The sequence below is a fragment of the Patiria miniata genome, unplaced genomic scaffold (assembly GCF_015706575.1).
Source record: "Patiria miniata isolate m_02_andy unplaced genomic scaffold, ASM1570657v1 HiC_scaffold_24, whole genome shotgun sequence".
NCBI classification, from domain to species: Eukaryota; Metazoa; Echinodermata; class Asteroidea; order Valvatida; family Asterinidae; genus Patiria; species Patiria miniata.
The window spans coordinates 5,982,268-5,995,549 of record NW_024037063.1 but is presented as its reverse complement, the minus strand read 5'-3'; the positions used below and the strand labels follow the sequence as shown (position 1 = coordinate 5,995,549).

Here is a 13,282-nt window from a genome sequence, read left to right as displayed (position 1 = left end):
CTATTCAGCCTCTGCGGGGGAGAAAGTGACTGAAAATGCCGGGAATGCTGGCAAAATACACAATATGAAAAATAAAGCAGTTTAAAAATACATGTATGTGGATGGGTTAGTATATTGCACGATATCGAGGATTTGCGCACCTCTCGAAATTCCTCCCAGCTAAGATAAGTTTGCCGTCATGTATCTTAGCTCAGCTTTGATCAGTTTCTGCAAAGAAATATATAAATTCCGTTCCGTTAAAATCATGCATTTGATTAACTTTTGCTGCTGACGGTATTCCAAATAAAGCTATAATCATGGATTTTCAAAGCAATTTACACCGATGATTGTTTGCGTTTCTAGCAACAAAGAACCCCAAAATATATAGGTTGATTTGAAAATAGAGTATTCTATCTTAACTCTCAATGATGTGCGAGAAATCGGAGGATTGAGCATTTTATTTTTCAGAATGTTATAGACTACTGAGCAGGGTATAATACGCATCATTTAAATAAAGATATATAACTGACACATGACCACGTACGTTGTTAGACTATTGGCCTATATAGCAATTATTGAAAAGAAGAGGAGTTGGTTGTATTTAAAACTGATTCGCCGGTGAGTAATTCCTCATTTTGTAAAATAAAGAATGGTGTACGAGAAGCTATATGGAGACCAACCATTGGACATGCATGAATGAGCTCTGACAGACATCCCATAATAGACTACATATTAATATTAAAACCAAACGAAACATCTCCAGTCACCTTGAAAACAGTCTAATTACTCGCGTATTGCAATCGAGGACGTTGCCATTAATATTAGATGAATCTGTGAATACATTGAAAGTGCTTGGAATGGGTGGGTGAGCACAGATAATGCTGGCATATCAGGCCAGTAAAGCGATGCAGTGGTTTGGAAGAAACTGAGCGATGTTGATCACTGATTCGACGTTAGGTTTATGATCGTTCCATCTATAATTTAATAGATCAGATGAAAATGAAAGTGGTTGACATTCTCCTGATAACAGATCAGTTGTAAACCTCTTAGTGAGCGGCTAAGATGCTATGCCGTTCGCTCACATACCATATCTGTGGCCTATAACACCACTTTTGTCGCATGAGCTTCCGCCATGGTCCGTGCTGTGATATACTCAATTCTGATTGGTCCACGGTGTCATTTCGGTGATTCTAAACCCTTATAAAAAGCGCGAAACAGAGACTAGAGAATGACAAACTCTCCAACAACCTGTTGCGCGCTTCGGAGAGGTTACCAATTCAAAATGGCGGCCAATGCTGCAACGACGCTGAGTTATTTTGTCTTGCCTTTAACAACGAGTCGTATATACAGCACTAGCGAATGTCAGGACATCAGCAAACAAGACACTGCTTCCCAACAAGATCTGCACATTTCTCCAGTCTGCTGCATCAATGGTAGAGATTGTGAAGAGGGTAAGAGTACCACACGATGGAGGAATGCATCACGGGGTCCAATGACATCTCACCGTCAACTCTGGACCAACAAGTACCGTCCAGCGCGTCGTCTGGCCGCCAATGCACGAGAGAGACGCCGAATGGATAGCATCAACAACGCATTCGATCTTCTCCGTCAAAAGGTGCCTTCTGGTCGACGTAAACTCTCAAAGTATGACACTCTTCTTATGGCACTTAATTACATAAATGAACTGCAGAACATACTTGATGATAACGAGACAAGTGAAACTACTTGTATCACCAACGATATCTCTCCAGCATGTACATCTGATTCTTCAGAATAAAGCAAGAAAGTCACTTTAATATGGTAAGATCTTAATAATTTACAAAAACTCAAACCAAAAACAGACAACAATGTTCGTGGACTCTAGGAATTAATATTTCTTTCTGTTATGATAAAAGTACACTTACGTCAATTATAGAAAATGATAAAAGAAATGAATATAACTACGTGTCTAAAGCAATTTGAGTATAAACGCTATGCACCTTAGCGTCTGACCTGCATCGCGAGCATCTGTTGGTAGAAAGTTTGCTCATAACCATATTCTATTAGCAAATTGTCCAATAGGCTGTTTGTACCTGGGTCCTCGTTTTATACTTAATGCAACTTTAAGGGCGCGTATTTTTAGTCTCTAAAGTGCTGGAGTCATGAACTTTCGTCGTGCTACAACACGACAGATCTGGGTCAAGGACGAATTCGTCGAGTGGAAAACTCGTTATTCAAAGCCTGTAAACATTTTAAGTTTTAGAACCAGCTTCATGTTGAGTTAAAGCCAGCGTGCAATAAATTGTGTTTTAAGATCCCATTTGATTAATTCTTTATACTCGGAGACGGAAGTGTCCTAATAATGAATATTTTACGGTGTCGCATGCTGTTACTGTTTGCAATCCATGTGGGACTTTTTTTCTACAAGTAAATCGGTCAGTTTGTAGTTTTGATCTGGAGACAGCTATCGAAGTTAAAAGCCAACAGACAGGTTTTGTTTGTGGTTAACTTCAGTCATGCTTTAACTATTCCCTTTTCTTTCTGTGTCTCAATTTGATGAGAAAATTGCGCCTGGTCGTCTGTTATAATTGTCTAGGGATGGGTTTCTTTCCTTGTTGCTAATTTTAGAATGAAAATTGCATTCCCACTGGCACGTGCATGTATATTAGTATATCGCTTGACTTTATGTGGCGGGCAGTACTCCACTGCTAGTAAATGGCAGTATTGGCAATTAATATAAATCGTTGTAATGCCCGAAAGCGCAGACAACTCCACTTTTATTTCACAACAGTAAGCATTTAGACTGGCGCTATATAACCATCGTTTCATTTCACATGAAACTTAAAGTTACTAAACATTAAACACTCAAACACCATGATAATAGTTTCAGCTGTCTAAGGTTGAAAGTGACATTGATTCAAATAAAAGTTATTGTGCAGCATTCTACTTTCACTCAATCTCTGAACCGCCATATTGGAACACAATAAAGTGCGACTGTATTATAATATTTGCAGAACAGTCTTTCGTGTCGTTACTATAATACACGTAATTAGCGCGTCTTTAAATTTATTTATTTAGGCCTATTTATTACATTTCTTTTCCCAGGGTATTCCCAAACAGTATAAAACTTTCATTGTCTCCATTTGGGCCCTGTATACGCTACAAATGACTACACAGATGTACAAATACAAATAAATAAACCAATAAAAAAAATTATGGAATCCATGATGACCAAGGCTTACCGTCTTCTGCCTCGCTTTAAAGTTTGAACCAAACGGCGCACAGGGCAATTATTTTCGGTATATTTCTTTACATTCACTCTCTTGTATGTCCGTTTTTTCCTTTGTTCTACAGCTTGGTGTATATTGACTGCAGATGAACAGCGCCTTGGACGAGAGACCTGGATAGCTATAAGCTTTATTCCTGCGTGAAATCTTACTCCCCAAAAATATGGCTTCATCTTCATAATGACAGTGGAGCGACATGTGGCTGACCATAGGCAGAGACAATGATTGCACCAATTAGACACAGGGATCGCATCGGATTAGAAGATCATTGATTTGGAGAATGATGGCTCTTGATGTGAACAACGTCCCACAAGTCAAAGACTAAAAATATATACATGTGGTTGTACCAAGATAAGCCGATCAGCATTACGAGTTATTATATGGGATTTAGCCTAAGACTTAATCCTGAGTGACGAATTTGTCGTGAGCCATACTATGTGCCAAACTTAATTAGTTTAAAGAAGACTTACTCAGAGTAGTCTCCTGTTCATGGTTAATTCTTCAGAAACATCGGTCCAGAAACATTGGTCTGTTCTCATAGGAAAGGGCCTGCAGGACGTAACGAATTCCGATCAACAATAAGAGAAATTTCCATTGAGGCCTTTGTGACTTGCCGTGAGCTTGCATGTTTTACCCCCTGGATTATGCTTCAACTTGTCCCGCATGCAGCCGCGAACATGCGCATACCGTGAAGATAAGGGTCATGGGGGTCGACAAGCACGTTCCTGTAACATACTGTATCCGGGTACATTTCATGGAAAAAAGTCGCAAAACAAAGTAGAACCTGTGAGAAAATTTAGCTCCAAGTCGTCAATGTACAGTTTTGGTCTCAGATTTGTCAATGTGCTTGAACATTGAAATACAATCAGTTCATCTTTGAGGCAAATCATTTGAATTATGCGTCACGCCAGAAGTAATTTAAGAAGTTGTTTCTGCAAAAAGTGTTTGAAAATTCGTGATCTGTTAATGTGATCAGGCATCATGCATCAAACCATTTTCCATTGGCAAGTTTATGTATTCATGACTGCGTCTCTTTAGATTTCCTGTGTTTGTGTCAGTTTTTTCCCTTCTTTATTAATTAATTTCTTCCTATAATAATGTTATGCTTCTTTGTTCCTTTGTCGCTGAAAACGAGTACATAATTCTCTTTTTAATACAAAATGAAATTAATTTATTTTCGTAAAAAATATCAATGAAATGAATGTCATGGAAAAAACGGAGACATGCGATTCAATTCCCCACACCTATAGGCCTATTGTCAATATCCCATAACTCTAAAAAACATTGGGATATGATAATTGGTGGTCCTATGTGTCGGATGACGCGGGATTCGATCACGGGCCACTCGCTTCATCCATCGGCTACTTTGGTGGAGCGCTCAGGCCCGAGAACGAATCCCGCTAGGGGTTTGAAACATAATAATTCTTACGTTTGATTTCCCCCTTTTATGACAGTTACTGGTGTGATAATAAAAACGTCCATAAAAAATAGTAGAGAAAACTAAACACTTAAAATAAACATTTAAAATGGAATAAACGATGTTGATTGATTATTTTCGCCTCTAACTAGGTTTTTCCAGGTGTTTTTCAGGTTATAGATTAATGGCTTTACCCAAGAAACAAATATTTTGTTACCTTAAACTTAAAGCGCTAAAAGTAAGTATATTAATATTCCAAGAAAGCGTAGACGGTAATACCGAAAGTTTCCATCTCTTTTTGCTTTGGTGGTTTCTTAGAAAAGTTCACAGACAGTGTGGATTCGTTGTAACTAAAGTCCCTCGTAGATGTGAATCTTCTGTTTGAGTTCAAGTTGTCAAATATTTGCACATGCGCAGTAGATACCCGTCTTACTTTTTGTTCTGTAGGTTTTTTTCAGACATGTGCCTAATGTGGGAGATTTTTAACTCATCTTCAGATTCTGTGGTAAATGGCTTGCAAAAAATTAAGAAATAAATTCACGCAAACACTGGACCATTTTAATTAAAACGATTTTGAAAGTGATTATAATTGATACAACAGTCACAATCCGCCAGTTTTGACCAACACATTTTAAAGAGAAACCTGGTATAATTATGGCAATAGAGGGCGACAAACATCCGGGGGAAATGTCTGTGGAAAAACAAACATCGCTTAAAAAAAATTTGAACCGATGAGAGGACCAGCAGCCACAGAGGACCAGACACTAAAATGAGCCGGAATGGTCCGGTTTGAAATATTGGTTTAGTATATGTTTGCACCAGAGCTTGCTCGTTGTCGTGAAAACTGTATGTCGCCTTTTTTGACGGAATTTACAATCGTTCTTTTTCTGTGATATAAATGCTTCTCTGGTAGTCTAGGTTTGTGTATTTAAAAATGTTTGTCGCCCACTGCACTCTATAGTCGACAAATAGTTTTGAAGTCTAAATGTTTGTCGCCCTCTTGTGGTACAATAAGAACAGTTTTCCTCAAATTTGTAAGTTTAGCGCCCTCTATCTTTGCTGCATAACATGCGCGCCGCGGAAACTTCAAGTTTGCAAAACGACAAGATGAACTAGGCCCCCTATCTTGAGTTTGGGCATTCATCCTCCTCCTCTCACTGTTTGCTGTTGTATCCGAATATTTGAACACTTCTTGACAAGAAGAAATGGCTTTAATAGATCAGAAAAAACGGTAAATCATTTTTCATGTGTTTTTTTTTTTTATTCGTAATCGTACTCGTACACGAACTTAACTAGGGGTAATCCTTACTTTTAGGACCCCTTTCCTATTTAAGGTTAAAAGACTCACCAAAACAGCTGACTATGACACGCAACAGTGACATTCTGATATTTATTGACACATTTGAACATTTGGCAATGACACCTCTTGAATATCAGCAGGTTTAATTTTGTAGAAAGAGGGCAGGGTTTTGATTTATGAGGGGTTAAAGACGACGATGACAAACAGAAAATAAATTTAAAAAGCAAGATGGCGAACTGCAAAAAAAGGTAGGAAAGTCACATTTTCTTTGAAAGTGCTTTCAAAATTATAACTAACAAAGTAACATGAGTTTGTCTGAAGAAAAAAGACTTCTTTAGCCTGCAAAAGTCACTTTGGTACTGGACAGTCATCTGCAAAAGTCAGTTTTGAACAGAACTCGTACAAAATAGAGGTGTCCTAAAAGTAAGGATTACTGAAAAAAGGGTTCTAACTTCTAGCACCCCAGTTAGCATGGTTAGTGGGACTGGGAGTATATACTGATTACCCCGAATTTAAGTGGCGGCAAGCCGGCCGATGCCGGTGCAGCCTGTAGGTGTACGTGTCATGAACATGATGAACTGTAAGTCTGTGCCCCGGTAAAACTGTCCGGGAAGACAGAATTACCTAGGTATAACTATCCTCCCTGGCCCGTTAATTCTGCCCTGTTTGTCCCCTCCAGGTTTTGTTTGTAGTTGTACCCCTAACGTTAGTTTTGCCACGCAGACGGGCAGTTCCCTGTAAGTGTATTGTTTTCATGAATTCACTCTGCAAAGTATGCATTTTGGACTTTTTGGCGATCGTGTAGTGTATTTAGTTTCGATCAAATTAGAGTTAAGGGTGTTTTTTATTTTACTTCAAAATGACCTAAGTTTCAACCTAAACTTCAAGTAGACTTTTTGTCCAACTTCCACTCGGGAGGCAACACACGATTGTCCTACGTGGCTTATGTTATGGTTAGTGCTGTGCGATTCAGCCCGCCTTACACAATCACGGTATGTTCATTGCATAGTGATCGCCATCTTTATTTTCATGTTCCGTTTTGTCATTGTCATCGCCATTTTACCCCCAAATTTCCCTCAAAAATTCAAAACCCTGCCCTTTATCTATGACATGCCTGCATGGGAAAGATTCCCATATCTGGCCATCACTTATTTTTCCTTTAAATGGCTTATCAGCCTTCAGATAGTGATAATATTCCCTAAAAGTCAAAATAAGCAGTGACAAATTTTGAATTTTTACTGAGAAAACACTTACAAATTTTCAGACCAGTCCCATAGGGTTTGTGCACAGGGTGAAAAGTGATGGCCAGATATGGGAATCTTAGATACATGATCGCCAACTTTTCTGCCCTCACGCTTCATGAAGATAACCAAATGAAAAGGCCTACATGAGAATTCAAACGTCACAATGCTTTTAATGTTTTTATATTTTTAATTTTTTTTGGGGGGGGGGGATAGCAAGGAGAAACAGTGGGAGGAAAGACTGAAGAAATTACAAGCTGTAGAGGCGTGGTACCAGACCTATCCCATCATACCTGCATACAGACCATGGTAAGATAGGATACTCGCACAAACCTACATGTATATGCTTGAACCAATATTTTCAGCAACATCAGCATACAACACTAAAATATTTGCAGAATCTAAATGTACATGTTGCAGTAAACAATTTGAAAAAAAAATCGTCTTCTTAGTTATACAGCATCAACCAGAATTTGCATACTTAAAACTGCATCTAGTTTGCTTCAGCTAGTATTGATGTTTTCTTGAACTGTAATTATTTTGCCTAAAAACCCAAATTGTGATAAGAGATGAGGAAATATTTTGGAATTAACAGTACATGTAAATTACATGGCACAAAACTGGTAACTAGTCCTTCTTGGCTTCTTACGTAAATTGTTTTGACTTGTGATTTTGTTCAGATACTGTTGTCTTAGATTATCTATCAGTATCTGATATGTTTTTAAAAAGTATGTTATTGTTTTAGTCTGATAGATCCATCACCGTTCTGGCACACAGTGTATCGACAGAAACATGCATTTGATGTTGCAGCTGCACACCCAGAGGTAAAGTGGTCTGGTAGTCATTATTTGGTCATAAATTCATTTCATTACAATTTCATCTTCAGTTACATCTTCGGTAATAGAGTATAGTTTCAAGTTTCCTGCCCGTGTTGCAGACAATGCTGAGAATCACATTCATCTGCAAATTGCTAATAATTGGAATTATTGATGAAACTACAAAGTCTGGAGTAACATTGAAAAATGTAAAATGTTGAGAGCAATTATTTGGACGTTTTGCTAGTCTCCATCTTGCTGCAAAGGGCAGCCAAGTGCTGAGAGCTTTATCAAAATTGTTTTAAGTCGATTTGCATATTTATTTCATTGTTTTAAGGATGTCCATGTCTTTGCCTTCGAAGCTGACAATATCAAACCTGATACTGCGTCTAAGGGACAACGCAAGTATGTCATCACAACTTACTTGCAGCTGTGGCACACTATATACCACCTGGCAGCCCATGGAAAATATCCTACGTTTTATGAAGTGATCCCTGAGGGCTCGGCATGCAAACTCTACTTTGATCTAGAATTCAGTCGATCCCTGAACCCAGAATGCAATGGGGCAGCAATGGTGCAGACATTGATCAAGGTGAGCACAAGTGGATGCAAAGTTATGTATACAGTAGTGAGTAAGATTTCAAAGTTAGACCAAAGTATCCATCTATAATTCAACATCACTGCATAGTTTGGAATACTAGCTGACTGTCGACCTAAAAATATTTCTCAACTGTAGATTTGAATGTGTTTTCTTTTGTGTGTTTCTTTTGTATAGTTTGTGTGTGCTGAGCTGATGGATGTATATCAGAAGCAGTGTGGTGTTCACCACGTGATCAATCTGGATGCTACAACAGACAACAAGTTCAGTAGACATCTTATCTTCAACTTACCACAGACGGTTTTCAAAGACAATGTTCAAGCTGGTAAAATGAAGTTCATACTTTATTATTTTGATCACAAAATAAAAGCAATGCCTGATAAACAGGTGTATTCCTGGATCTATCTCACCACACCTCCCACTTCCCACCACATTGAGAAAAAAAGTCAAATATAGCGCCATGAGCGTCACCGAGTGATGGACCTGTTTGCGCTTAATAAGATGCCACTATTATTATTAATGGGACATCCTTATTTTTGGCCACATTTTATTACTCAGTTCTTGATGAAGATATTTAGGAATGAAAATGAAATTTTGATAACCATATCATAGCAAACAGCAGTTATTTAACGGTAGAGATCGGTTCATCACAAGTTCTTCCTATAGAATATTGGTTTTCTTTTGGTTAACTATGTTCCAGGTAATTTTGTACAGCATGTTTGTCAGAAGATCACAAGGATTTCCCAAACTACAGAGAGTGATGGAGAGCCTGAGGCAAAGAGACAAAAGCATGAAGACAAGACTGAGGGCAACAGGGTACCAGACTCACAAAGGCAGCATGAAGTCTCACTCTACCAAAACCTCTTTGTTCAGAATAAAGATGGCCAGTCTAGTTTGTTTGTTGATCAAGGTATGTGTACAGTGCCCATTCATGCATTACTAATGTCTCTTTATAGCATCACTCTGGGGTTAAATGAAGCATGGTCAATCACAGTTAACAAGTGCATAGGTGCACCAGTTTAAATGGGGTTAATTCAACAATAATCTACAGGTCGGCTTGTAAAAGCTTTATTTCTGTCACATTTCAAATGGAGCAGGTTACCCTTCAGGTCATCATATTCATGGTCAATTAATAGAGGTCCCTATTAAACCTCTGTGCTTACTCCTGACTTGACAGATGGAAAGAAAACAACACATAATTCCTAAGACCCGTCGAGATAAAAAAAAATTGTCACATGCCTCCCATCCAAACAATTGTGACTTTAATGCCTGATACATTAAACAAACATTCCAAACTGGTGTTCACAGAGAAGCGATTGCAGTAAAGTTTCCTGCTTAAGGACATATCATATTCCTGTCTCTGGGTAAACATACAATTGAGACAAGACAACTGCTCAGCCCTGTGTTGCATCTAACTGAAGTGTACACTAGTGAGAGTTTGCAGTAACACCATGTGGAAGAATCTCTTTTTGATGTGTGGTTCTGAATAGAACCGGTTGATTGTAAAACTTGATGTTCCGATCAGTTACTCTGGGCGTCTTCAAGGGGAAACAAAATTGTCCACATGGTGTTACCGCAAACACTTGCTACTTTACACTACCGCCATGCAAAGTTTCAAATCTCATTTAGGAGTGTACACCCGAAACAGGAATTTCCGTCTCTACAAGTGCATCAAGTTTGGGAAGGCTAACCCCTTGCTGATAGCTGAGGATAATAAGTACAAGCCTCGGATCACCAGCAAGTCGGGTACCAGTCAGGCAGCTAGAGATTCAGCCATGGAACGACACTTCTTCCTGGATTCACTTATAACTAATGTCAGGTGAGATAATGTTCAGTAGGTCATGGCGAGTGTCTCAAAACTCATAACATTCCTGTTCCCTTTGAAAGGTTCCTTTCCAAATTCCTGATTGTGAATGTCCTTGTCAAACAAACACATTTAGTATCAGTTATATCAACTTGGGAGTTTTTCATATCAAATTCTCCAGTTATGCATTTTTTCCTGGCTTAAGATAAATTATTGTTTGTTTCATTATGCGCCAGTTATTGCCCAGGTACACATGTCTTGACAATGGAACGTAATGAGGGAAGCACTCCGAAGGGCAGCCGTCCAAGTAATAATAAAACCACTCTAGCTCAAGGTAAACTCCTAATGTTTTTGAGCCTGGTAGTATAGCTACAATAGTTTCCATTTCAAAAAGTGCACTTGCAGCAAGACAAAGATTCTATCATTTATTTGTTTATTTCTGGTAATGAAACCAAGGATTCCTCAAAAGTGACCTAGGCACTGTAGCCCGCAACCTGAAGAAACCTTTAGTGTAGAGAGAAGACAGTGAGCGGAAATTACAGTTTAATTATAGGTGGGAGGAAAACCCCAGAAGAATTTTCTAGGGGGAACCCACGGAATCAGGCAGGGACTGAAAACCCAATCCACATGTTGGCCCAGGTGGGATTCGAACCTGGGTCACAGTGGTGGAAGGCGAGGAAAGTACTGCTCCACCAACCTGACTCCCTAATTCAACAACAGCTGATTTTAGTTTTGAGTTTCATGGATTTTTCTTTGTTTCAGAAGATCCTAGTGATTTGTTGGAGGGATTCAACCACTCTCCATACCCAGACCTAGATGCCTTCATCTACACAGTGATCACTAACGGAGGTATCCAAGGAGAGATTCGACGCTGGGTCTACTTCACTCAAGGACAACTACTTGTCTATGATATCATCAAGAATCGATGGTGTGGCAACATCCAACGTCAGCATAAGAGCAACAACATTATGTAAGGCTGATAAGTGTTCTTGGTCCTGTAAAGTCTGGTATCCTTCCCTGGATAGGGAGCAAGGAGAGATAAATGTGATGCATTCTGGCAAAATGAGACAGAACTGGGTAGAGGTCGATCAACATGTCCAAAAAGTAAAATACTGAGAAAAAGGCCTCACAAGTTTCGAGTGTTTTAGTTGTAAAAATGAAAGATGCCTATTGTTTTTCCTTGAAACACTTTTTCCCACGAGTTTGAGACCATTTCTTTAAAACATGTGTAGTAGACATAGATCAAATATTACAGATATCAATATATCTGAAAGTTGATAAAAAAAAAATCACTCACATTCGTTTTGTTTTGTTTTTTCTCCATTGGGGCCTGTACCCAGTTCCGTCTCATTTTGCCAAAACGCCTGGCAAGTAAGCATTGTATGTGACCGAAGAAGCTTTACCGATTGTGTAATGTTGAATTTGTGCTCCGAGGCATGGAGTTCAACTTTAAACTGAATTTTAAAATGCAGGATTGAGTTGTGCCATTTTCAATCTGTAGGAATGTGTGACTGGACATATTGTTCTTTGAATATAAAAGTAACTTAGGGAAACAGAAAGAAGTTGGAGTTCTTTTGGAGGAGGGATGTGCACATTTTGAAAATGAATTAAAGGACTAATGGAATGCAATTTTCTTTCTGTGCAGGATACTTGTTGATCTTCGTCGTGGTGTTTACTACCAGAAATGTCACGACCAGGACTGCAAATCAGCTGGCTACAAGTCACCAGACACACCTCTCCCTACAGAGCTCTTGCCAACCCTGGGTGATGATCTAGATGATGATGAGCTTCTAGCAGCTGTCACCGCTGTGGAAGGCAGGGAATCTGCTCCACATGACATGACAGGCTTGGACAATACTGTGACTGAGCTTAGTGATGAGGAGTTGCTTGCAGCAACACTCCAAGTTGAAGGCAACATGAGCTCTAGGACTGACCAATGTGACGATAATAATGAGAGAGTGGTTACATCATCAGATGGTATTGGCAACGATAGGGGTAACTGTGGCGATGTTACAGAGAGCGATGAGGAACTGCTGGCAGCTATGGCTGATGCAGAACACTCGGACATGTAATCCCACCCCTGACACCACTAATGCAAGGATGCGTGCATATTTTTAAGGTGATAGGCCAGAGCGACAAATGGGGGATGGAAGATGTTATGGCATTCAGCTCACACCGAAAAAGGAATCAGAACTTTCAGTGTCATCCTTTTTCACCTTATGGGCTCCGTGCGCCAACAAAAGAGGGCGCGTTTTTACACGCGTGTGTACTGTACTGGTTCGTGGGCGAATACGCACGACTTATTTATCCTGAATGTGCACAAAGCTAGGCCATGGCGTCCTCGGGTGTGGGCGTCATCGGTGTGTGAACATGTTCGAATTTAACCTGCGATGGTCTCCCAGACTAATCCCTGCCCCCCAATAACTTTGGATCATTCAAAATATGCAGTGGATGGACTGAGAACCAGTCTAGGTCTCCCCAACTCTCCTTTTCTGGCTGTTGAAGGGGTACTTGTGCACAGAGCCCATAGTAAACCTTGTAAGTTATTCCTCAAAACAACTGAAGTAATGAACTGCATGATCACATGATTTATACTTTAATTATTGGGTTTTTAATTGGATAAACAATTTTAATAAAACTGAAAATTTTTATTTTTTTGATTGGCCATTTGATGCATGTACATGTTTATATAAAGTTTTAACATTCAAGAGTATTCAGGTTTTTGTATTAATATTGACGCTTGCGACAAAAGTATTTAATCTAAAACAAGACAAAGTGTTCCAGAAGTTTAAGAAAATTGATGACAATTGTCAGCCTGGTTTTAGAATAAAAGGTCCCAATTATCCAAGCAACTTAAAATTA

General features: G+C 39.1%; 2 protein-coding genes across 3 annotated transcripts; both read left to right on the top strand.

Moving 5' to 3' along the window:
• The first annotated feature begins 1,261 nt into the window (after positions 1-1,261).
• Positions 1,262-1,756, top strand: LOC119731833 (protein atonal homolog 7-like). Its single transcript, XM_038205109.1, has one exon. It carries the CDS (start codon positions 1,262-1,264, stop codon positions 1,754-1,756), a length of 495 nt encoding a protein of 164 aa, XP_038061037.1.
• Positions 1,757-5,702: 3,946 nt separating this feature from the next.
• Positions 5,703-13,279, top strand: LOC119732718 (DNA-directed primase/polymerase protein-like). Of its 2 annotated transcripts, none has more exons than XM_038206364.1 (10): positions 5,703-5,893; positions 7,420-7,512; positions 7,949-8,027; positions 8,356-8,610; positions 8,794-8,941; positions 9,317-9,526; positions 10,246-10,435; positions 10,657-10,754; positions 11,186-11,390; positions 12,066-13,279. In XM_038206364.1, exons 1-10 carry the CDS (start codon positions 5,868-5,870, stop codon positions 12,490-12,492), a joined length of 1,731 nt encoding a protein of 576 aa, XP_038062292.1. In that variant the 5' UTR covers positions 5,703-5,867; the 3' UTR covers positions 12,493-13,279. The 2 variants fall into 2 exon arrangements, with proteins under 2 accessions (XP_038062292.1, XP_038062291.1); XM_038206363.1 differs by having other exon boundaries at positions 11,183-11,390.
• Positions 13,280-13,282: the final 3 nt, after the last annotated feature.

Coding starts and splice junctions, on each gene's coding strand:
- LOC119731833 (XM_038205109.1), top strand. CDS start 1,262: ATGGCGGCCAATGCTGCAACGACGCTGAGTTATTTTGTCTTGCCTTTA.
- LOC119732718 (XM_038206363.1), top strand. CDS start 5,868: ATGGCTTTAATAGATCAGAAAAAACG. Junction 8,028..8,355: donor TTGCAGCTGCACACCCAGAG/GTAAAGTGGTCT, acceptor CATTGTTTTAAG/GATGTCCATGTCTTTGCCTT. Junction 8,611..8,793: donor TGGTGCAGACATTGATCAAG/GTGAGCACAAGT, acceptor TCTTTTGTATAG/TTTGTGTGTGCTGAGCTGAT.